Source organism: Sphaerodactylus townsendi, linkage group LG10 (genome assembly GCF_021028975.2).
Source record: "Sphaerodactylus townsendi isolate TG3544 linkage group LG10, MPM_Stown_v2.3, whole genome shotgun sequence".
Taxonomy (NCBI): domain Eukaryota; kingdom Metazoa; phylum Chordata; class Lepidosauria; order Squamata; family Sphaerodactylidae; genus Sphaerodactylus; species Sphaerodactylus townsendi.
The window spans coordinates 71042648-71068551 of NC_059434.1; the positions used below are offsets into that span (position 1 = coordinate 71042648).

A 25904-nucleotide genomic window follows, 5' to 3' on the forward strand; every position below is an offset into this window, starting at 1 on the left:
TGCTTGCGTACCCACCCTCACCCCACATACCCCTCATCACCATTGTCCCTATCAATTCTCTTCTCCCCAACCTGACCCCAAAGCCCTCACCATTCTTGCCATTCCATCTCTCTCCTTGTCACGGTGCCCACTCACCACTATCATCACCACTTTGCCCAACAGCTTTCTCTTGACCCCACCATCTGTTGATCCTCACCATTATTCAGCATTCTGTCCATCCACCCTCTCCACTATGCCATTCCCCCCTTTCCATGTTTCTGTCTTCTACCCACTTCTTCCCATCCATGTGCTTCCAGAGTTGTCCCATCAGCTACCCTCCCCAGACTTTCCCGATGGCTGACTGTTCTGAACTGAGACGATTCTGGTATGGAGGTGGGTGAGTAAGGAAGCCCTATCTTCTTCTCACCCACCCAGTTACCTCCAGGTCAGAGGAGAGAATGTTGTTAGTGCAGAAGAGCCTCCCAGTTATCCTTTCAGACCTACCTACACCAATGCCACTGGTTCTGCGTGTAGGAAGCAGTGAGGGAAGCAGTATATATATTATGAGAAGAGTTACATGATGGATGAGCCACTGAGAATAGTTGTTTCATGTAGAGTTGGAGATCTTTTATATAGGGTTAAATGTATTGAAGTATAGAACACTGTTTCGCTGTTCTTAGAACAGGTGTATAAGAACTAGTAAATAAGTGAAATGTTAAATTAAGTCTTCCTTTCCCCATTGTTAATGTTCAATGGCATTTAACAGAGTCAGCGTGGTATAGTGGTTAAGAGCAGATGGATTCTAATCTGGAGAACTGGGTTTGATTCCCCACTTCTCCACTTGAGTGGCAGAGGCTTATCTGGTGAACTAGATATGTTTCTTCACTTCTACATCCCTGCTGGCTGACCTTGGGCTAGCCACAGTTTGTCCAAAACTCTCTCAGTTCCACATACCGTGGGGAGAGAAGGGAAAGGAGTTTGTAAGCCACCTTAAGGTGGCTTATAGGAGAGAAAGTCAGAGTCTAAATCCAAACTCCTCCTCCTCCTCCTCTTTGCTTTACAGTGTTCATGTAGGGTACTGTAGCATGGACATAAGGGAATACATTCCAAACTCAAACATGCAATTAAAGTAAAAAAATTCTGAATTAAATGGCAAATGGCTTTGGAAAATATACTTTCGTAATACAAATTAATGGCATGGGTATAACCAGTTAAGCTATTAATCAAGCCTCTTGTTCTAGTGGCATAGTGCTGAAAATAATATCAGATTGGTTATACATTTTTTGCATGAAAATAAAGATGAATGTGTCATTATGTAGGAAGAAACTCATATTGTGGAGTGACAGTGCACAGAGATCCAATGATCATTTTGGGGAGCGCTGTTGAGTGCTTCAGCTATTGTTATGTTTGATCTAAAGGGAAAAGCAATGCTGTGTTTTGACTTTGCCACTGAAAATCAAGGACACAGTTGTTTTTGTAAATAAGAGGGTTGTCTTTTTTCCTATGGAAAAGCAATTCCAGTTGTTACTTTCTAAGCAACAAATAGAACAATAGCATAGACAACCAAAATGGTTAAAAAGCCCCACACCAGAAGAAGCTTAAGAGTGTGAGATTTGGGTGATGGGCAGCGCAATCCAGAGTCCTGGGGGTGACCAGAGATGGCACCACTGCAGTATTGCCCTGCTGCCTACAAAGGGCTTTTTGGCACCCCAGGGAGGCAAAAAAAGATCCCTTCCTTCCACCAAAAAGTCCCCATTAGGCTTAATGGATGTACGCCACCCAAAAGCTATGCCGGTCGAGCTGCCGGCAGTGGGTGCTGACACGGCATCCTCGCTGCATCTGGACATCTCAGTGGGCCACAGCAATAGTCCACCAGCATATTTGCCCCTCCACTAGAATAGGTGCCCCAGAGAAGGCAAATACATTAGTGTAGGCCCACTCTATAGTGGAACCTTGGTTTTAGTTGGTAATCCATCCAAAAAGAATCGATGAAAACCAAAACCGATGAAAACCGAGGCAAACTTTCCATAGGAATCATTGTAAATCCAATTAATCCATTCTAGGCACTCCAAAAAACATACCAAAAACACATTTTTGGTGAATAAACATAATATTTAATGCTGAAAACAGTAACAAACAATAACACTAGGACCAGCTTCAGAACCAGTGGACCAATGTCTCACCAGAAAGCTGTCCAAATAGGTCTGTTTCGATGCCTCTTTAAGATTTATCTGAAATGGGGCAAGACATTGTCATTAAAATAGAGGCAGATTGGAAAAAAGGGGACTATACAAATTCATGAAGCATTATCTATGGCTGTTTTGCCATGGTGACTCTATAGCATGGTGACTCTATAGCTATTGCATTCATAGACTTCATATGTTCCATGACTAGGCTTCAGAAATGAATCCGTATTACTCGCTAATTTAGAAGGTTCAAATTAATTCTCCATACTTTATGCATCATGGCAGAGCTATTGCACAATGACAAGGAGATACACTCATCTGTTTAATTGTGCTAGAGAACGGTCCAGGTTGTAATTCCCCTCTCCACCCCGAAGAAACCCAGAGAAGTTTCTCAGAGGTGTATACAGGAATGGGACTTGTAAAGATATCGTTTGTCTTCCTTGGAAGGAAGGAAACAATATTTTGTGCGCTTGCTACAGGAGATCTAATCAAATCTGGGAACCCATAGAAGAACAAAATGAGTTTCCAGCATTGATTCCATCAGTCTGATAAGCTGCCCCTTACTTCTTAGTGATGTGCAGAAGATATGTAGGCCAGGAACCTCGAAAACTGATACAAATGAGTCTGTGTCATCTTGGGGTTTTTTTGAGGGGGGGTGTTGAAGGGGGGGTAGAGAATAGCAAAATCCAATCATCTTCCATTGTTAGACATTCTCCTCTACAATAACTAATACCTTGGTGAATGATAAACGTGAACTCTAATGAATGAGTTTGTCCTTTTGCAATACAAATGCATGCTGCAAAGGTAAAAAAAGAATACAACTTAGCAATGATGTTTTTAGTCTCTTGAAAAGCACTGGTGCTTATTTTAATTTGGATTCCCAACCATAAGAGCTGTCTTCTCCAGAGATTTCCCTAGGAAAACATCAAAAAGGGCCTCAGCTTTATGAACATCCTTCTACTCCACTCCCTATTTTCCTCACCATATGAAGAAATAAATGATCAAACTGAACAACTCTCAAGAAGTAGAAGTTAACAATAATTCTGGCTTGAACTTTACTCGGGGGGGTGGGTGGGTGGGTGGGTATGAATCAGAGGTCTGGTGCTGCATATTATTTGTCCAGTTAGAAATGTCACTCCTGAGCCCTGAGCTATTTTAAGCCATGGTAGGGAGGATGGTCCAGGTTAATCCAGTCTTGTCAGATCCTAGCAGCCAAGCAGGGTTTGTCCTGGTCAGTGGTGGAGTTACAAGGGGACAGGGGGAGGTGTGTTGCACCAGGTGCACACCCGGTGTGTGAAAATCGCCCCCCCCCAAAAAAAACTTCCCCTCTTTGCCACGCCACGCCAGGCCAGGCCTGTCCCCACCCCACCAGCCTGGCCCGTTTTCAACTTGCAGAAAGCTGTTTTCTGCTGACTGGAAAAGGTAAGTGGGGGACTGCCTGGGCAGGGGGAGGGGCCACAGAGGAGCAGAAAACACGGAGTGTGCCCCAGGCACACTCCTGCCCAGCTACGGCCCTGGTCCTAGTTAGTACTTGGATGGGAGACCACCATGGAAATCCAAGCTCACAATTCAGATTCAGGGAAAGGCAAGCCACTTGTGACCATTTCATATCTTGAAAACACTCCAAGGTCACCATAAGTCAATTGATGACTAGATGGCACTTTCTACCACCAGGGAAGAAAGAAGACGCTTGAATTTTATTCCTTCTGTCTTCAAGAAGCACTGAGGAGAGATTTTCAGGTGAAAAAATGTTTCAGAGAGAAACAAAATGATCTCCTACTCCATCACTGTGTCTAGATCCATATGCCCTCCAAAGCTATTTCATAGAAATAGATCACATATTTATTCATTTACATCCCTATTTATTTATAATGTTTATTTATTTACTTTTATCTATATATCACCTCCCCAGAATACTTACTTGAAGTGATTTTAAAACAATAAGAACTTAACAAGGAAGAAACATTGTTAAAAATCAGGTAGGACATAAATGTGCATAAAACAATGAGCAGCCTCAAACAGTCTCAGGCTAAAAAACGATCAAGCCCCCCAGTAAGGACTGAATAAAAATGAAAATGTTTCAACCTAGTGCCTAAAAGAGAGAAGGTGCCAGATGAACAGCATTCTTCAGGCAAGGGGCCACTGTTGGAAAAGCCATGCCTCAACGCATGCCTCATATTGACCTTGCTATCTTCATTGTTACTCACATGCTACACTTCATTGTTACTCACTTGCCAGGCCACTCCTATTCAGATGCCCTCACCTATTGACCTTTACTCACAGGTATATATACTCCACTTGCTTTCCTTTCCTACTATCAGATCCTCTGAAGATGCCAGCCACAGATGCAGGTGAAATGTCAGGAGAGAATGCTGCTAGAACACGGCTATAGAGCCCAGAAACCACACAGCACCCCTTCCATATACTGCTTGGCTAACATGACAATGAATGTTACCTTTGATAAATACGCTGGGAGCTGTCAATTAAAATGAATGTGTTTGTTTTTTTCAGTCAGCAGGAATTAGCGAGGCAATGCTTGTTTAATTATAAAACATATGTGTGCTTTGTTAGTTTCCATCTGTCTCTTTGCTGATTTGCAGTTAAATGACCAGAAGAAAAAGATGTTCCCTGTGGCTGGCTATTCAAGGCAAATGACTCTTCTCTAATAGTTATATTATGCTTTGTGCTTTTGTGCATATATGTATGAAACTATGTACGTATATATGTGTTGTTTTTCATTCTACTTGATCTTGTTTTTATTCTTCGAATATAGAGAGTTTAGAAGTAAACAAAAAAAGTTCTGTACTTGAAACTAGTGATATTTCCAAATCTAACTTAACTTACCCCTACAGACATGCATTTGTGCACAACAGGATTTTCTTTACATGACTCAGGTCACACAAATAAATACGCTTCTTTGAATAACTGGGGAAATGTTGTATTCTTCCAGTATAATTTGTGAGGCTCGGGAACTCCATGAAACCTCAAACCTTGATTTGATCATGTCCAATACAGATAGGTGTAACTCTAGACATTTAAACTGGGTACCCTGTTTTTTCCAGTCCCTTTCATCTGTCATTGTTGTTTCTTTCTGTGTCTTTCTACAAAAGCTGAAGGCGGGGAAGAAAAGCCTTTCATATCCTGTGTAACTCTGGACAGAGGAAAATATAGATATATCTAGGGTAAAGAAAGGTAGTTGCCTGACATTTAATCTTCATGAAGACTGACATGGAGAGGAGTGCTAACCTTCTACAGTATTTTTAGTATAATGTTCTGTGGCGCTTTATTGATCATCGCCGGTGTCCGTCTCTGTGTATAACGATAACTGCTTCAGAAGCAGAAAAGAGATTGAATGAGAACTTCAGAAATGTCAGCTTTTTACTGATAGATCTGTCAATAGTTAACGCTCCCTCATCCCTCTGCTCCGGTGAGAACTGTTTGTCTTGGTCACCTAAAATACTCTTGCATATTGACAACAGAGGTTGCAAGTCAATGGACAGAGCTTTGGTCTCCAGCAAAGTGCCATGATTCCCCCCCCCCCCCCTCAAAGCAAAATGATGGTTCTGGGGAAAGAGAGAGAGGAAGCTGTTTGATAACTAGCTCATTTTCAGTATCTAGGCTATTTTGTGGAGGAGTCCTCTTTTAGTAACATACTGATGAAAAAAATGAAGTCTTATTCAGCCACATTACAGGCCCCAATCAAAGAGGGATTTTTTTTGCCAAATTGCTTTTGTGCAGAGCTGGAGTGAGGGGGAACTGCGCCCAGGACACGCATGCGCCCTGCACCCCTGCCACGCCCCTGGAATACCCCCAGAATGCCCCACCACACCATGCCCCCTCACCGGCACGTTCCCAGTGCGTTGCGCACCCCCTTTCCCTTGGCGCTACGCCACTGCTTTTGTGGTTTTGTATCTTGTGGAAAATAGGTCTGTAATGTCATCCATAATCCTGATGAGTTGAACATACCCATTTCTCAAGGCAACCAAAGGAAGTTAGACACACAGAATCATGTATCACATTGGTGCAATACTGGAAGGCAGAAACATTTCTCACAGTGTGTGTGCAATAGTGATCTCACCTTTAAGTGTTCACCTGCCTGAATATTTTGAAAGCAGCAGGGATAAATGTCTTCTCTATCAAGAAGAAGAAAAAGCGTTTGATTTACAACCTGTTTTTCTCTACCATAAGAGGCTTACAATCATCTTCTCCTCCCACAACAGACACCTTGTAAGGAAGTGAGGCTTGGAGAGTTCAGAAGAGTGATGCTTCCAGTGTGGGAAAAGAATGTTCTGTGATACAGAACTGTGATGCTTATTCTGTGCCTACAGAATCTCCACAGTTTATTCCATAGAAGAATATTTGGACCTTCCCGGTCCAATCTGCTTCTCCTCTTGTATTGATTCAAACAATAGATTGCTACACTGTTAAGTATCAGCTGATAGTTTAGTACAGGGGTCTGCAACCCCCGGCTCCAGAACCGCATGTGGCTCTTTCAGCCTTATGCTGCAGCTCCACGTGGCCTGGAGGTCGGAGGGTAGTGTGGGCATGTCCCTCCAGCCCTCCAGAGCTGGAAGGAAAGGTGAGTGGAGGGGCCAAACCGCTCCAGCTCGGTAGATCTTCGGGGCCATGAAAAATGGGTCCAAATGGCTCTTTGGATGGTAAAAGTTGCTGACCCCTGGTTTAGTAGAATAAGTGTTTGAGGGTGCAATTGGAGGCTAGAAATCTGTGGTGCAGCAGCTTTGTCTTGAAAATCACTGGGCTGGGTGGGATGATTTGGACTGGAGCCACAATACAGGGGCTAGAGTGGTTTAGCCTTTCTGTTCCACAAAGAAATATACCTTCAGCCAATCTACTATTAGACCTAGAGGTGAAGAAACATCTACTGGGGTTAGTATGTGGCTGGGGTGGAAACCATTTCTCTTGGAGTCACATCCTAACACTTTTCTCTTTTGGTGCTCTACTTTGTACTCCAAGGAGAGATAGTTTGCTGAGTGGTAGCAAGAGAACCTGTTTTGCTGGGGAATCTTGTGGAAAAGGCTTTTGTTTTGGTGTAGTTGGAAGAACTGAAATGGGATTTTTTTTTTCATGAGTGAAATAATTAGGAACCTCTAACCAAGATTATGAATATATAGTAGGTACAGTTTGAGGTCACATGATATAACAACCAAGATAAGCGTGTCTGAAGTTGGGTCACTGCCTACATGGGTAGATCTTCTGGGAATATCCCAAGAAGATACTGAATTCTGTAGGGAAATAATGGTGGGATAAAAATTGAATTAAATAAATAAATAGGAATCACACGAAGAATTAAATGTGATCATTTTCCTAGCAGGCACTTCTTTCTTTCTACTTCCACAACAGAATTAGCATGCTCCACATCAAAAGTGCAATCCAAGAATGTTCTCTGTTTATTTGGCTGTTTCCTCCAGTCAGATGTGTGTAGATTTATCTTTGCCAGCGAGTCAGCGCTGTGTGAAGCTCTCTACCCAAAAGCCTGTGAGGGGTAAGCCAATCAATTGCACAAGTATGAAGTAATAAAGGAAACAAACACATGTACTTAGAGGAAGTGCTACTGTAAAATAAATTACTTGGTGATTATCTTGTCACCAACCTGCTTGTACTTGCTGTCTGGTGCTGGGATGCTTTTATCAAGCCCTGCAGCAAACATCAGTGTAAGTATACACCAGTTAATACACCAGCAAGTTGCATCACCGTGCTCTGAATAATTTCCATTTTCTTGAAAAATTGACTGTTTCCATTATTTGATTGTCAGTGTTTTTGTTGCCGCTCTCTGTTTACTAACAATTATTAAACTGAACAGCTGTGTTCAAAAACATCATTCACATTTTTTTAAAAAGTTCCAGTTAAGGCAGCTCTATTTTTTTTATTTGTATCAGTGTAATTCACAAATGGAAGAGTCTACCAGCGAAGAATTACCAGATACATTACAACATTATTCAAATAATTCAAAACGCTGGAAGTGATCCAGTTTGATTTATTTTATTTATTGTACTCATTCATAATATTTTAAGCTGTCTTTCTACGCAACTAGGGCCCCTTCCGCACACGCAAAATAATGCGTTTTCAAACCACTTTCACAACTGTTTGCAAGTGGATTTTGCTATTCCGCACAGCTTCAAAGAGCACTGAAGGCAGTTTGAAAGTGCATTATTCTGCATGTGCGGAATGAGCCTTAGGGTTTCCAAACAATAAAAACATTAAAATCAGCTTAAAAATATAGATATATTTAAAACAGCGTAAGCAGTTAAAGCACATAGACACATGAGCAGGAAAAACAGTCTTAAGATAATACTTTCAGGAATCTAGTTTTTTGTATCAGGAGGACGTTATGCTTTATAGCACTGTTACGTTGTTTTCTTTGTTTCAGGAAAACTTAAATGAAGCTAAAGCTTTTCCTCAGAACTGTCTCATATTCTGCGGACCACATGTAGAACAGATGTAAAAGTAATTCCCAACACCAAAACGACATGACTAAATATTTCTTGCCAACAATTCATTATAATTTAGCAGTTTCTGAACATGTATGTTACAGTTTATTGCACCGCCAGTACACATCAGAAACTTTTTAACTATGGAAGGCTCTAGTATATTCTTACTCTCTAAAGATATCTAATCTAATGACTAATGAAGTAAAGTGAATAATTTTCTCTGCAGTATCCTAGTAAGTGTGTAGAATATCCATGCCAGTGCTGCTAACATACATCACTAGTAGATCCCAAGGGGGATTTGGAAGTTTAAGCTATGATCAGTTCTTATTAATGTGTTCTTGATTGTTTCTGTCGATATTGCTATTTCTTGAGGTATGGATGTTGCATATGCATATGCATCCAGGGAAAATGTTTTAATCAATAAATGTAAGGAGACTCAAAGAGGCTTGCATTCTCCTTTCCCTTCCTCCCCACAACAAACACCCTGTGAGGTGGGTGGGGCTGAGAGAGAAGAACTGTGACTAGTATAAGCTGACCATCCGTCCCGCTTTTGGCGGGACATTCACGGCTTGAAAGAACTTGTCCCGCGTCCCACGGGTTTTCCCCAATGTCCCGGGTTCTGGAAGGCTGCCGCACTGCCTTCTGGGGCGCAAGGCAGTGCGGCAGCCTCCTGCGCTGTCACAAGAGTATACTGCTTAGGGCGCTGCCGCTTCCGCCCTGTGACAGGGTGGGAAACGGCAGCGCCCCAGAAGGCAGTGCGCTCCGTGTGTGTGTGCGAGTGTGTGTGGCTGCGCGAGTGTGTGTGCGCGAGTGTGTGTGGCTCCGTGTGTGTGCGCGAGTGTGTGTAGCTGCGCAAGTGTGTGCGTCTGAGTGTGTGTGGCTCCGTGTGTGTGTGCGAGTGTGTGTGGCTGCACAAGTGTGTGTGCGCGAGTGTGTGTGGCTCCTTGTGTGTGGCTGCGCGAGTGTGTGTGTGCGAGTGTGTGTGGCTCCGTGTGTGTGTGCGCGAGTGTGTGTGGCTGCGCTAGTGTGTGTGTACGCACGCGCGCGGGGGGGTCGCCTGCCCCTTCCCGGTTCTTGAAGGTGACCATCTGGTCACCTTAGACTAGTAGTCCAAGGTTACCCAGCTGGCATGTGTTGGAGTATACCAGCCAATCTGGTTCACCAGATAATCCTCCACAGCTCAAGCGGCAGCGTGGGGAATCAAACCCCGTTCTCCAGATTAGAGTGCACCTGTTCTTAACTAGGTGCACTTACTCTTAACCAAGTGCACTCTCTTATACAGAGAGAGAGTCTTTTTTTTCCTCAAATGAAAGACTATAATGAATACGGTTGCCAGCTTTAAGGTGGGGGCCAGAGATCTCCTAGAATCACAAATGTTATCCAGGTTACAGACATCAGTTCCCTTGGACAAAACTGCTGTTTTGCAGGGTGGACTGTATGACAATATTACCTCAGTGATGTCCCTATATGCCACAAACTCTTCCCAAGCTCCACTTCCAAATGTCCAGGAATTTCCCAACCCAGAGAGACTGGAAGGCTAAAAGATTGTATATTAGTATATTCGTGTGTGCAACTAATCTGTCCATACATTTGTTTACCTTTTATCCAGAACCCCCACAGTTACCCCGTAACGGGAAACAAAAATGAGCGCTTGGATCGGCGTTAAAGGATTTAGCACAATCTTGTAACCTCTTTATTTTTCTGATATCAAGGCAATATTTACATTATTAGGACGCTGAGAATCAATGCTGTAAAGAGACTTTACATAGGAAAGCCGCCAGCTCTTCCTGTAGTGGCACATTATCAACTAAACAAGTCCATTTCACTGCATTCAATATTATAAAAATCCCAATAATAAAGTCTGATTCTTGGAAAAGTGAATTCCTGCTTGGATAGATAATTTCAGCTTTGCAAGTGGTTATTGATGATTTATCATTACGAGACTGAGTAAATCTTTGAAACCTGGTTAAATCTTGCAGAATATTTCTCGTAAATGGCTATCTGTAGTCCTGCAAAGACTTTACACAATTGTATATATTTTTCCCCAAACTGTATTTATTTTCTCCCAAACTATGGCCGTTTCCGCACGGGCAAAATATGACGTCAGTCAGCGAACGGAAAAAGAAGTTGCCGCCAGGAGTTTGAAGAGCTGCTGCCTCGCTATACGAGCGGGCGTGAGGGTGCGCAGAGTCGCTACCGTCATGCATAAAACGCTTTAAACCGGGCGCCAAGATCGGTGTATTCAGAAAACGCTTAAAACCACTCTTTTCCCCCATGTGACGATCGACGCCGTAAGCGACTTCGGCGCTAACAGCCGCCACGATATCAGCTCGTCGCCAAAAATGGCGCCGGGCCTGCATCGGCTTCGCGTGCTGCAGGCGCTTAACATCGCCAGACGCGCCGGGCTTCCGTAGCCGCTTCCGTGCGTAACCAGCCACATTTCTATGGGGCTGCGGACGTCAGCTCCGCTCTTCTGTCTGTGTGAACGCTTTTTTTGGGATGCGTCGCAATTTGCGACGTCATCGCGTCGCTGCTTTTGGCCGTGCGGAAACGGCCTATGTTTATAGATCACTGTAACATAACGACACCTCTCCATTTTTTCCCTTGTAGATGATGATTTTTTTCATGAACTCCCAGAAACCTTCCCTTCCGATCCTCCGGAACCCCTTCCACACTTCCTCATTGAGCCCGAAGAAGCCTACATTGTAAAGAACAAACCCGTGAACCTCTACTGCAAAGCCAGCCCTGCTACACAGATCTATTTCAAATGTAACAGTGAATGGGTTCATCAAAAGGACCATGTGGTAGATGAGAGAGTTGATGAAACATCTGGTAAGTCATTGTTTTGGGGACACATTATGACTCTGCAACAGAAAACTTTTGTTTACTACACCACTAAAAAGTGCCTGGGGATAACATTTATTGGGATTAAACTCCTGTTATTATGTGTTTACAAAGCAGATATTTTTTGAAGCTGGATTTAGGCCAGTGGTGGCAAACCTTTTGGCACTCCAGATGTTGGCCATGCTGGCAGGGGCTGATGGGAATTATAGTCAATAACATCTGGAGTGCCAAAGGTTCGCCACCACGGCTTTAGGCTCAAGAATCAGTCATGCGATTGCTCCACATTGTTTTCAGATCAGGGTTATGTTCAATCTCCTCTGATTTGAAAAAAAAATGCTATGTTTCATGATTGAGATTCCAGATGGTAACAGTCATCTTGCCACTTTCCAAATAAAAGAAGGGAGGGGAACATATTACTGCATAAGGGAAGACAAAACCTGGAATATTCCATAGGGGAACAATGAGATCTTGGCCAGTGACAAACTTGGTCAACACAGTGCCAAGCATGCAACGCTGTATGCTCTGCTTCTTGGAGCTAAAAGATCTATACCAGGTAATTGTTGCCTGTTCAGCTAGCTGAAACTTCACAATTAATTTACCTTTGTTCATAAGCCAACAACGATTATGGGATTTGTCTATGCTCAGTTACGTGCATGATTTGCTAAGTCAGAATGTTTCTCTGTCAAGTTGTTTCAACAGAGTGGAATCTTTACTGTTTGAGAAGTTCTGCAGCTGAAATAATTTGCTGAGTCAGAATATTTGTCTAGTTGTGGGTAATCAGGAGCTCTTCCAGAGTAAATTTAGGAACTCACAATCCATCAAATTTTGGTAGGGCTGATTGAATCAGCATACACCATGCTGGTAGGGGCTGATTGGAAATTGTAGTTCCTGAACATCTGGAGAGTCAAGAGGTTCTACCCCTGGTCTTGGTCTAAGCACCTCAAGTTCTATAGAGTTGTATTCTTTCTATTCTTTAGGGAGTTAACATTCTTTTTTGCTTACATAAAGATGTTATACCTTTCTAAGTTCATTAGGTTTGTTATATCCTTCTAAATCCATTGACTTCACAGGACTTAGAAGGGTGTAACTAAGTTACTGAACTTAGGAAGGTATAACTTCTTTATGTAACTATATAGAATGTGTACCTAAAAATATTTTTTTACTATGCAGATATCTTCATTTGCTATTATCCTTTCCCAAGGTCTACTTCTCTGGCCCCTGCTTTCAGAGATAATAGCTAAAGATTGGATTGCCTTTTCTGTGGTTCAATCTTGACTTTGAAATTTCTTCCTCACACTTATTCAGCTTTGGATACCATGTAACTTGCCCAGGTTCTCTGTTAAGTTTTTGCATGTTTTCTGTTTTTTGTGCCCATTGTTGCTATGATTTACTGCTAATTTTTTTAAAAAAATTATTACTGTATGTATTTATTGTGGCTGTTTATCTTCCACCTGTGCTTAATGATCTGTTAATGCTGTTTCTATCTGCCATTGTTTTAATAGGAAATCCTTTTAATTGCCACTTTTAATAGGCTTCCATTCTACTCTGTGCTGGTTTCTATTAGTGCACGTTGCAGTTATTTATTTTTAATGAATTGCACTGTGAGCAAACTAATCCATTTTTTTAATGGAGAGATGGAATTATAAATATTATAAACAATAAATAAATAAAATATTGGGAAGGGATTTTCTTTGTTCTGCTGTGTTGGCAGAAGCACCTGTAGGCGAAAATGCTGTTTGCTGCTTTAGCAAGAAGCTCTTGCTGGCTTGTAAAATTAAGCTTCGAGTTTCTTCTAACTGGGAAAGACTGGATTGTTTGTTTAGATGCTCACCCTTCTTTTGACATCCCAGGTTAAAGGGGGGGGGGTAGGATTCAGTGCTCCTGTGGATGGCTGGAGTTCTGGAAGTGGTTTTTATTGGCTGTTCCCAGTGGTGGGATTCAAATATTTTAACAACCGGTTCCAGTGGTGGGATTCAAATAATTTAACAACTGGTTGTTTACAAGCACTACTTTAACAACCGGTTCTGCCGAAGCAGTGCGAACCTGCTGAATCCCACCACTGGCTGTACCTTCCCCCTTCTTTCTATCCCCAAAACTGATGCCGCAGGATGGGAGAAGTGATTGCTGAGTGGAACAATATGTATGTGGTACAGGAACTCGTATGGTAGGAAAGCGGGGTATTAATAAAATAAAATAGGTAATACAACAGTGACTATGTGTGACAAGAATTCTGCTTTGTGCTATACAGTAGTACCTCGAAAATCGATGCCTTCGACAATTGTCGATTTCAGAAATCGACAATTGCCAGGTGCCAATTTCCGCTCTCAAAAATCATCGGCCGCCTCGATTTTCGGCAGCTGCCGAGGTAAGCAAACGTAGTTGCGCGTACACAAACAACGTTTGCGCACACGCAAACGGCGTTTGCACACGCACAAACGGTGTCGCCATTTTCGAAAATCGACGATAATCTCCAGATGGATTATGGTGATTTTCGAGGTACCACTGTACTCTGTCTCACAAAAAGATGTTACAATGTATATTCCTCCACCACAGAACTCAGCATGCCAGACCTTCTTTGTTGTAGAACAGGGGTCTGCAACCTGCGGCTCTCCAGATGTTCATGGATTACACATCCCATCAGCCCCTGCCAACATAGCCAATTGCCATGCTGGCAGGAGCTGTAGTCCATGAACAACTGGAGAGCCGCAGGTTGCAGACCCTGTTGTAGAATGTTCCAGCTGGGTTCTAGTGCCTACCCAGCCCTGCCCCATCCATTTGAAAATCTGATGATAGTAATTCAATTAATGTTCTTCTGTCAAAGTACAATGTTCAGTAATGCACAAAATAATGGTTTTGACAAAGGCAGCACTTAAAAATGAATGATAATTCCCATATTCCTTTAGGACTATATTCAAATGTGGAACCATACATTTTTCTCAACCACTTCACCTCAACTGTCCTTACTGACATCATATCTGAGACAGAGTATGTAAGGAAGGAGTTAGTGGGAGCAGTTAGGGTGCTTGTGTTGGATGTCAAAGCTATTACAATCTGAAAGTGCATCCATCAGCAGATGTTTGATTCAGTTAGTGCTCATACTAACAACTGACCATTGATTGTTCCTTTATTATAGTATACATCCTAGTGCTTGAATGGTGAGTCTTGTCCCCAGCTCTTTTAGACAACTTCCCACAGTCCTTAAGATTCCCAACCTCCAGGTGATGCCCGACGAGCTCCTGGGGTTACAACTGATCTTCAGGTGACTGAGATCACCCTAGAGGAAATGGCGCCTTTGCAAGGGAGACTCTGTGGCATAGTCCACTGAAGTCTCTCTCCTCTCCAAACCCAGTCTCCATTCCCAAAATGCCCAGCAATTTTCCCAGCCCAGAGCTGGCACCAATAACAGTTCTAGCCATAACACCAGCAATGTTATAACTCTAGCTCACCCTCTTCCTGTCACTTGACTCTGATCTCTTGTTCTTGTAACTCAAAGAGTCCGAGGTTCAGAAAATATGAAGGCCACTAAACTATTTAGCAATTGAACCAGCCCATCCATCTGACCATCTCTAGCATTAGTTGCCCAAAACAACTGTCTCCAGAGGTGAAGTAGTGAAATATATTTCAGCATGGATGCATTCGATTCATGTGCAAAAAATGTTTTTTTTAACTTGGAACACACACTGGTTAAGCATGCATGTGTTCCTAGCGACTTTATACTGGTCTTTACCTGCTTAGGTATAGTAATAGCAACAATTTCCTACATGCTATCCCACCATGTCTGTATTTGTCCTTCAGAGAGTAATGCTTCAACTTTTGTCCCAGTCATCTTCAGTTTGGTAGATAAAAATAAAAGCTTGATCAATACCCCTCTCTTTATTTACTGTTGTTTCAATCCTGACATTGCAAATTTATGCATTGTTAGTAGGACTTAGATGAAAGTAAACATCTGTGCAGCGAACTCCGTGAGAACAATATTTGGGGTGTGTTTGGTTTTTTTTACTAAAAAGAAGGATCCAAGGAACATAGACTTCTGAAGCTGGGACAAATAAAGCCACCACAGAAAATCTTGCACCTTTGGTCCTTTCTGCACAACATACATAAGACATCATAGCGACGTCTTTAAAAAAAGCTTTTACTCATTATTATTATTTTTTGGTCGGGACAGCACAGACAAATAAAGCGTGGGAGGAGAAACTAGGTTTTTCTCCCGCCCGATCTGCAAGCTGTCACTTTCAATTTGTCCACAGCTCATGCCTGCCATTTTCTGCTGCAAGGATTCACCGTTCTGCCCACCATTAGCTGAGCTGTTTCCAATGCGGGTTCCTCTGCTTGCATCGCAGGCAACCGCTATTTCAGCTTGTATAGTACATGAATAAACTTAGTTTCCCCTGCAGATTACATACACATGTCAGTTTTTTCGAAATGGTGTCTTTGAAGCTCCAAGACACTTTATTGAAAAAAAAATGGGGAAAACAACATGTGTGCATCATCAGCAGGGAACACTAAGTTTGTCCTCGTCTTTACAAGCTGAAACACTGGCTGCCTGCAATGCAAGCAGAAGAAACTGCCCCGGAAACAGCTCAGCTAGTGGCAGGCAACACTGTGTATCCAGGGAGCAGCAGAAAATGGGGGCAGGAGAAACCAAAAGAGCTTTAAACTTGGGCTTGAAAAATAAGATGCTTCCTGCTTTCTGCACATCAAGCAGGAAACATCTTCAGTCCATCTTGGGGGTGGGGAACATCACTAGTTTAGCATTTCAGGTTGAGCAGAAATCATTCCGGTTGAGCAGAAATAAACTGTCCTGAGGATGTCTTGGATTTGGAAAAAGCTGGGTGAACTTCCTCCCCAAAACACTTCTTTTCACGTCCTCAATACTTTTATTTGTGGTATGCAGAAAACGCATAACTTAGCTGGGCACGTGGTACAGGAAATGTTAATGGTAGCAAGGAGTGAGTAACAATTACAAGAATAGGGTGCAGATGTCACCCGCTTTATACTTCTCTCTCATTTGGTTGACTAAAGTGTACACGAGCATTCTTTATCATACTTAAAAAGTGCACATTGTCAAGCCTGTATTATGATGCTTGAGACATAAAACTTCATTACCATTACCCATACAAGTGGGGATTTTCTGTTATTCATAATTGGAGCATGGTAACCATGGTGGCAGACACTACCCTCTCCATAGGTTCCATTTCTATGCATACCAGTTTACATGACTAGGCATCAGTGATACAAATCCTAGAGCAGGCCAGACCGACCACAGCAGCATGGCTTAGTGGTTAAGAGCAGGGAATTCTAATCAGGAGAGCCTGGTTTGACTTCCCACTTTTCCACATGAGCAGTGAACTCTAATCTGGTGAACCAGATTTGTTTTGTCTCTTCTACTCATGAAGCCTGCTAGGTGACCTTGGATTAGTCACAGTTCTCTCAGAACTTATCAGCTTCACCTACCTCAGAGGAAGTGAGGTAGTTTGTAAGCCACTTTGAGACTTTTTACAGTTGAGAAAAGCAGGGTATAAATCCAAACTCCTCCTCTTCTTCAGTTGTAATTCCTTTCTGCAATGCATACAAAAATGTATATCTTCATAAGGCTAAGTAGGGTCTAGTTTGAGTATACATTTTTCTTGATGTTGTATGTGTATTCACAATGACAAATGAGTGTACAAAGTGCTGTCTGCACAGAGTTAAAAGATCCATTGACTTCATTTAATATTATGAAGAAACCTAAGAGGCTTAGAAGAAATCCCAAGGGTTACAAACATATTTATGTCGATGATGTGATTCTCCTCATTTTGAAATATTAGTAATCAATACAGTCTGAGTCATAGAAAATAAAGAAGTAGGACTTAGTGCTGTGTGATAGCTATGAAAAATGACTGGCTAACAAGGCAGATGCTTTCTTTCGAATAAGGATGTCATCAGCATTTGGTCTAATGGCTAAAAAAATATAACTCATCCAGATGACTTGCAAATCTCATGTGAGTTGGGCTTTCGGTTTTCTCAGCTCATGTATTTGCAGAGCGTTCAGAAGTGTACACTTTGCTGTCCTGGTATTTACAATAGGAAGATAAGAAAGCACTGAAGGATTCTAATTATTTGGCTTGGAAAGGTGTAACATGGTACTGTTAAAATTATAGAAAGGTTAAAATCATAGAATCACAGAGTTGGAAGAGACCACAAGGACCATCGCAAATATTCCACAGCCATTGCAGGTGCCTGCAGCAACTCCCTGACTATCCATATTTCGTAGTCTTCAACAGTGTTTCCTTCAAAAAGTCTTGCTTATTTAAATTGTGCCCTCAAGATCTCACTTTTAAGAAACTCCTAGCCATTATGCACTCCCTTTTCCTACTATTTTTAACCACAGAATCGCACCCAGTAACTTACTAAAATCTGCTTTCTTAAAGTCTAAAATGCATGTATGACTATGCTTAGCATCCCCTTTCCACTGTGTAACAAACTCCAGGAGAACATGATCACTCCCACTGAAGGATCCTACCACTTCCACCCCACTATCAGGTCATCGTTAGTCACTGCACCATAATAACTATCAACCATCATGCTGTATTTCAGTAACAAAATCTGGCACGTGTGTGTATAACTGGGTATCAACAAGGATAAATCTTTCTTTACCCATTCTTAAAACAAAATCTAAATGGATATCAGGCTGTAATGATGAGTTATAGTTTGTTTGTATGTGGTAATGTAACCCCTATGTTCAGAATGGGATGACCCAGAAGGGGGTGGAGACTGAAAGCAGCAGAAGACTGCAAAGCTCATGAAGTTTGGAGGAAGCAAGGTTACCAGGCTGGGACCTTGATGATGATGATGATGATGATGATGATGATGATGATGATGATGATGATGATGATGATGATGATGATGATGATGATGATGATTGTAGATTTCACAGCTGCCAGATCTTTAGCTGGTTGTTGGCCTTCATTACAATTTGAGCCTCACCCAGAGGCCTAGGAAGTTGTAATATATCAGCGTAGTATTTGTGTGGATCCCAGCAGGGCTGCCTTCTGAATTTGACAGATGTTAATTTTGTCAATTCAAAGATGTTTTAAGTGCTGCCCTAGTGTTTTTGGGATGGCGCCCAGCGTGCCGATTACCACTGGGACTACCTCAGCTGGTTTGTGCCATATTATTATTATTATTATTATTATTATTATTATTATTATTATTATTATTATTATTATTATTATTATTATTATTATTATTATTAATAATAATAATTAATTCAATTTAGTATACCACCCTGCCCCAAAGGGCTCAGGGCGGTTTACAAGCCAACCAAACACAATACATTACAGCTAGAAAACAATTGAATAATCTCAGTTAAAACAATAAATACAATAAAAACAGTAGCAGCAGTAACCTTTCCATAATAAAATAAAATAAATAAATGGTGCCCTTATAAGCCCTTAACACCTTGTTTAAGGGTTTTGTGTATGTAAATGGGTAAGAGTTCTTTTGGAAACCTTCATCTTGAATCCAGTTCACCAAGCTTCTGGAGTCTTCATGAGCAGGAAGATTGGACTTGGCATTATCAAACTGTAATTAGAAGGACTTGGAATGAAACTTGAACAGGACCTTGGAGTGTTGAGTTAAATGTTAACGTTTGATAATTGTCATATGATAAGAAAAGTAAACCAATTGGTTTAAAAATGTTAGTTGTTACAAACTCCTTCCAAGTTCTGCCCCACAGAACCCATAAACTGAGTTACAGTAATATGGTCTTTGGTTTACACACTTTGGTAGACAGTCCCCTCTACCCCAGGGTACTAGTATGCACACAATCTTGCTGTCTCTTTCCCATTGAGAGTTCACAGAACTTTCAATTCATGGAATTACATATCCGTAAAAAAAAAGCACCCATTTCAACAAGGCTGGGTTTTCACACTACCTTTTGAATCTAATCCGATGCCTTGTTAAGCCATTTAAGCCAAATAAAACTAAATGCTCGCTCTCTCCCTCTCTGTGTGTCACTTCCATTATGTGTACCCTTTCCTTGATTTGATCTCCGTAGCAGTTCAGTTTCCTTAACAATTCATTAGGATCACATGACTCCCAAATACTAACTACTGTACAATTGAGTGTCAACTGTATACATGAAAAACTGGGTTGAATTATTCTCTTCCACTGGGATCCAAATAAGTTTGCTTATGTAACAGCTCAGTTGCACAGCAATTTGTAATATATCCTTTTGGATGAGGCAAAATAGATCAAGATTACAAAGCAGTTTTGTGTGACTTGTGAATGCAGTCTTATTTATTTTTCTCAGATGCTTAAACTCTTAATAGGTGGGTTGTAAATACTTATCTGGCCATGCAATAGTTGTTAACCTGTGAGAAGAAGATTAAGTTCATATGTATCAGTCCTTCGTTATAGCCCCATCAATGTGTGTATTGCAAGAAGAAAAGCCCATTATAAGTTTCTGAAATGCCATCTTAGAACCAGAGTGTCTTCTATGCCTTCAAATAGGAAGATGTGCCAAGTATAACAAAACAAGTTTATAGTACTGGTGGAGTGGCTGGTCATGCATTTTGTCCTTACAGACAGGTGTTAGGTAGAGATTAGAAGGGCAGAGGATCAGGAATGTGAAACGTAGGCATATAGGGGAGAAAATACTTTGCAGAGCAACTTATCTTGAATTGTGATGGAGAGAGGGAGTGAGAGAGAGAGTGAAAAATCTTTTCAGGGATGTAGAGAATTACACGTTCATGAACTCTGAAGTACCAGAAAGACCAAACCAAATGAAACATGTGCTATGGCTAGTGGATCTTTTTTCATGAGTAGAATTTATTTATGACATTCATAAATAAGAAGCTAAGCAGTACCTTATGTGCCAACTATGACTGAAAATGAAGACGGCATGGAGGCAGTGGAAGAGTTGCCCTAAATCCTTATGAGAATAGCGGAGAAGGAGCAGAGGAACTGTCCTTGGGGGCTTAATTATTTTAACAAGTAGAAGTAGTCTTATTCTACTTTCTAACTAAAGCTACGAAGTAATCAATATAGATTCTGTAAGGGACAGTATTTTAAGCAAAGAACTGAAATGGGTTTGGGAGTATATTAAACTGCATTCCCAAGGGATCAACATTCACTGTAAGATTATGGGATTGGTTGCTACGCTGGATAAGTAAATGCAGATCTGCTGTCAAGTCTTTGGCTGTTTCTGCACAGCCAATTACAGCGTTGTGCCATCGGTGTTACTGGCAACGCTGCAGCAATGGAGCGTTCTCATGGCCAGCTGCTCCGTGGACAGGTAGCGCATCGGCTGGACTGTGGCGCTTCACATGGCTGCACTTCGCAAACGGTATTCTTTTTTTCCCAGCGTCACAAGTGTTCATTGCCCGGATTGGCCATTGTGGGCTGCCATTGTGGGGGCGGGCTCTACGGCACTGATTCCTGGTGGGCGCTTCACACGATGCTGGCTGCGGAACACCGTTGTTGAAAAGACTAGCTAGTTTAGCGATTTTCTAATACACCGTTGCTTGGCCACTGGAGCATTGCTGCATTGCTGCAGCGTCGTTTCTGCAGTGGTGTGCATGCAAAGTCTCCACCCATAATGCTGTTTTACCATTGTTTTACCAGATTTTTTTGCCCACGCGGAAACGGCCTTAGCCTCCAGATTGAATCTTCTTGGTGGTAAGAGGCAACTATAGAGCTACATAAGAAGGTTGGGGAGGTTATGTCAAAACTTGCCAGAAGATTGCCTAGCTTTTGCTTCACCAACCCCCTCCTCTGGCATTCAATTTCGCAAAGTATAATGGAATACAGTTCAAATTTCCTTCCTCCTGTGTTCATTTCCATATGTCCCATCTATATTCGCCCATTTCAGGGACGAATCCGCAATTGGGAGCAGTGTGAAGCTGCACTGGCAGATTTGCCTTCCCTGGGACACTTGCCCTAGTGAAGCGGAGAATCCACCAGCGTAGTGGAGGCAGGATGTGGACAGAAATCCAATGCTAGCTCCCACCCATCCATTGCCCCAGTTGCCCCAGCACCTTTTGGGTGGCATAAATTCGTTAAGCCCAATGGGGGCTTCCTGGTGGTGGGGAGGGTTTTTTGTGTGTTTTTGGTCTCCCTACACTGTTGTGAAGTTTCCTTGGGAGTGATGGGCCAACACAGCCATGGCACTGTGGCCAGGCACCTGTTCCATTGGAGGGGGCTGCCCATCTCATTGGGTGTGTCTAGGGAACATGATGCAAAAATCCTTGACGGTCAACCTGCTGCTTCTACACATTCTTACCAAGGCTCATTCCACACATGCAGAATAATGCACTTTCAAACTGCTTTCCGTGCTCTTTGAAGCTGTGCGGAATGGCAAAATCCACTTGCAAACAGTTGTGAAAGTGATTTGAAAATGCATTATTTTGCATGTGCGGAAGGGGCCTTGGCAAGACTCCTTCCAATGTCACTAAGTGTGAATGATCCCAGAATTTGATTTAATATCACTTAGAAACTTCAGTATAAAGAGCTTTGTCCTTTCAGATGATAGTAGAAGTGTCCAGACTCAACCTACTGACTGATTTGACATCAGAATTGTAAAATGCCAGTGTTTCACAGCCATACAAAGAAGAATACGGCAAACAATTGTTTTGCTGTATTCAATGGCTGCTCTAAATTTTAATATTATATTCATGTTCTTTATAGTTCGCCTTTGTTACTTGGACTCAAGGAAGATTCCACAGCCAATACAGTTAACAGGATGGGAGATTCATTAAACAATGCAATAAGATTAGGTTGTAGAAATCTAAAACCAGGACTGAAACAAATCATAAGTATTAATATGATACATTAAATGTGCATACATTACATAGTAGGATCCCAGTTTTAGCAAGTGATACACAGCAATATAGACTACAATCCCAAATAATTTATTCAAGTAACTTTGTAAATCATTTAGTACAGTGCAACCCTATTACCTGTATAGAAAAGCAATCTTGAATAATTCCATTTTGCAGAGTTTGCAGAAAGCTTGAAGAGTGGAAGCCTTCCTGACCTCTTCAAGCAGGCCATTCCATAATGTAGGGGCTACAACAGAGACGACACATATAAATTATGAAACACAGTCTTGCCTTTATTTTACAGCCTTAGAGATAAATTTAAAGATGGTGATTTCTTTAAATGTGATGTCTAAACCCAGACTTTAAACATATTTCCTAACTATACAAAGCCTTCTGTGAGGAGTTGTAGAAGCACAGTGAGATTATGGGTGATAAGAGTCTTCAGACATCTGATCAGAAAACCTCCTCAGTACATCTAGTGATTCTGGCTTTCAGTCAATAGTGGTTAAAAGCGATGCTATTAGGCCAATAATAAATGTATATTCTTTGGTCAGAATCTTTTAACATACCTGCCAGCACAGCAGAGAAACAGAGGCATCAAAGAATGAGTGGTACATGAGCAGTGCTGCCAAATGCCAGATGCAAATAGAATCCCTCCTTGTAATGGCTCTTAGTCACAGCAAACACAGCAATCCTCAGACATGCTGATACCACAGCAGAAGGGTTTAATAGAGAGAGAAGCCTGGAGACATGAAGTCTCTGAACATAGACCGAGAACAAGAACTACAGGCTTATTAAACATCAGGTATACTAAGGGAAACAATCCTACTTAAAGGAACATACATCACACTCATGTTTGGTCTGGGCCTTTAAATGGTTTCATGTGTGGGATTCTTCCAGCCATACTTCCAGAGTACCTGGTGAAGACTACATCCCACTTGTTACTGGATAGCTATATTTCACCACAATTGTTATTATGCTCCCATAACATCTTAGTCATACAGTTTTTCTCCGTTGGTATAAAATATATCCTCACAGTTTCCTTTTATTATGTAAGACAAGTTAGGTTGCTGTCATTTTTAAGTGTCTCTCAGGCTTCTCCTCTGCTTTCCTTCGCATCTTTCTTTCAGCTGTTTCAGCATGAAGAGGCCCATAAGCATTGTTGTTGAAAGCTTTGCACCTTCTAAATCAGCTTTTTAAAAAATCAGTCTTAAGTGAATAAAGAGTAGACATCAGACAGTAAGAAGGGAAAACATTCACTTTTACCTTGAAAAAACACTGTAAATGGAAGAGTCCTACACATTAAACCTCTTAAAGACCCAGACCAGACACTGAGGGATTGTGCTAGTACAACAAAGATGTTGATACAATATGTTAACTATTTGAATGCTCTTAACGTTAATAAGTCTGTCAAGGAAAAGTCTCCAGAACAAACAAAATGAATTTCAACAGAGAAAAAAGTACTACACTTAGGCAGAAAAAAATGAAATGCACAGATATAGGATGGGTGACACCTGGCTTGACAGCACTACATGTGAAAGGGATCTGGGAATCTTCCGCACATGCAGAATAATACGCTTTCAAACCACTTTCACAATTGTTTTCAAGTGGGTTTTGCTATTTTGCACAGTAAAATCCAGCTGCAAAGTACATTGAAAGTGGATTTAAAGTGCATTATTCTGCATGTGCGGAAGGGGCCTTAGTAGACCACAAACTGAACATGAATCAGCAGTGTGATATGGCAGCCAAGAAAGTCAGTGCAATTCTGGGATGCATCAATAGGAGTATAGTGTCTAGAATAGATCGAAGGATGTAATTGTACCAGGAGGAAGCAATAGATGATTGCCGGACTACAGGTGGTGATCTGGGGGCAAACTGGGGGTTGAACATGGAGGAATGATGCAATTTACTTTGGGACCCTATGTGGGGGGTGGGGAGGAAGGTGTAAATGAAGTAAATAAATGTCAGGCTTTTTATGGCGGCTGAATTCATGACTTTCTTTCAGTATTAATGTCTATGTTCATTTTTCTTTAATTTAAAAAATCTGATTGTTGTGCTATTAATGAAACTTAGATTTTGCTCGTAAAACACTTTGCATAAAAATAAATTTTTAAAATACCATATAATGGCTATGGATTGTGCCTTGGGAAAAGGAACATGAGAAAGAGCCTACCAGCTTCCTGCCATTCAATGGCACATCATTCCTTTCTTCCCTATGGTGTGGACCAACTTAAATCTTTTCTAATCCCCACAAGCGAGGAATGTGTGTTTGTAGCAAGTGGCTGCTGTTTCCAGACTCCTTTTATTTCTCTGTACAGTCATCAGGGGAGGGGGGATGACGTGGAATAGCCCAACCTTACCAGATCTCAGAAGCTAAACAGGGTCAGCCAGTGGCGTATCAAGAGAAAATGGAGCCCAGTGCAAAACCTGAGTTTTCCCTCCCATGGGCAAGCTCCCAAACCCCACATAAATTATCACCTGTAGTAGGACTCTGAATACCACCGACTTCCAGCTAGACAAACACTCCAGCCCATTCCATGGGTGACTTTTCATCCCTGCAAAAACAAACAGGTGGCATGCGCACCGCCCTCATTCATTCGCCGTCCCACAAAGCAACCCGAGTTAAGAAGCCAAAGCGCCCCAAAGGAGTCCTGGTGCCTTCCCCCATCCCAGGGAGAGCCCTTCCCTCTTAATCTGGATCAGAGCTTTCCCTTGACATGGAAAGGCCCAGCTTTATGCCTCTCTTTTGGTTGCCCCTCTCCAGGGTGTGCCAAGGACCCTGCCTGCCGAGGAACTCTGTGTAACTCGCAGGCCTACATGGCCTGCACAGTCCCCTCCCTCCCTGTCCATGACAGAGCCAGTTGGTACCTGTTGCTAAACACAATCCGATCCTTGTGGCTCCATCCCAACATGAGGCTGCCCAGAGTCCATAGGCAGGCGGCAAAGAGGGTCAGAAAGAGTAGGGCCCCAAGGGCCAGCATTGGCCACATGCCTCTGTCCCGCACCACCCAGCCCCACCCAGATAAGTCCAAGGCGGGGCTGTTCCTGGCCTCATACACTCTGTTAGTTAGGAGGAAAGGATAAGGGGGTGGGGGTGGGGGCGATTTTCCACCCCCACAAAATTCTGGGGTAAGTTCTTGGAAGGAAGACTGTCAAGGAAGGCTCTGCAGAGGCAGGCAGTGGAAAGCTACCTCTGCCTCTTGCTTGCCGCGAAAGCCCCTTGCTAGCATCACAATAAGTGCGACTTGATGGCACTTTACACACATACACACACACTGTTCAGGCTCACTGAGCCCTGTTCTTAGGTTATGCTCACTGGCGTTCCTGCCTAGGGACATGGGGTACCCCTTGTCCCCGGGCGCATCGATTGAGGTCACTTGGGGGGCGCCAAAACATCCTCTGACACAGGGAGGGATTGAGCAAGTCCTAGAAAGCAGGCATTGAAGCAGCAGACTGCTCCCAGTGCCTGTCGTAGCCCCGCCCACTCTGTACGGTGGCCTGGAGTGTCCAGGGGGCGGGGGAGAAGTCCCACTGGGCTCCCAGGAGCAGGACTGGGGAGCTCCGCCTCCCCTCCCTCTAACCCAGCGTGCCTTATTCGCCTTAAATTAAGTGTGGCATTGCTCAGAAGCCTTCTCCCCGGCAGC

The 25904-nt window shown here is 42.4% G+C and overlaps 1 protein-coding gene across 2 annotated transcripts in view; it reads left to right on the forward strand.

The window, feature by feature from the left end:
- Positions 1-25904, forward strand: part of UNC5C (unc-5 netrin receptor C) — a 368989-nt gene that overhangs the window by 199611 nt on the left and 143474 nt on the right. For both annotated transcript variants that reach the window (XM_048509243.1, XM_048509244.1), the window contains exon 2: positions 11225-11446. In XM_048509243.1, the coding sequence (XP_048365200.1) occupies positions 11225-11446 (222 nt within the window). The remainder of the gene's footprint in view (positions 1-11224; positions 11447-25904) is intronic.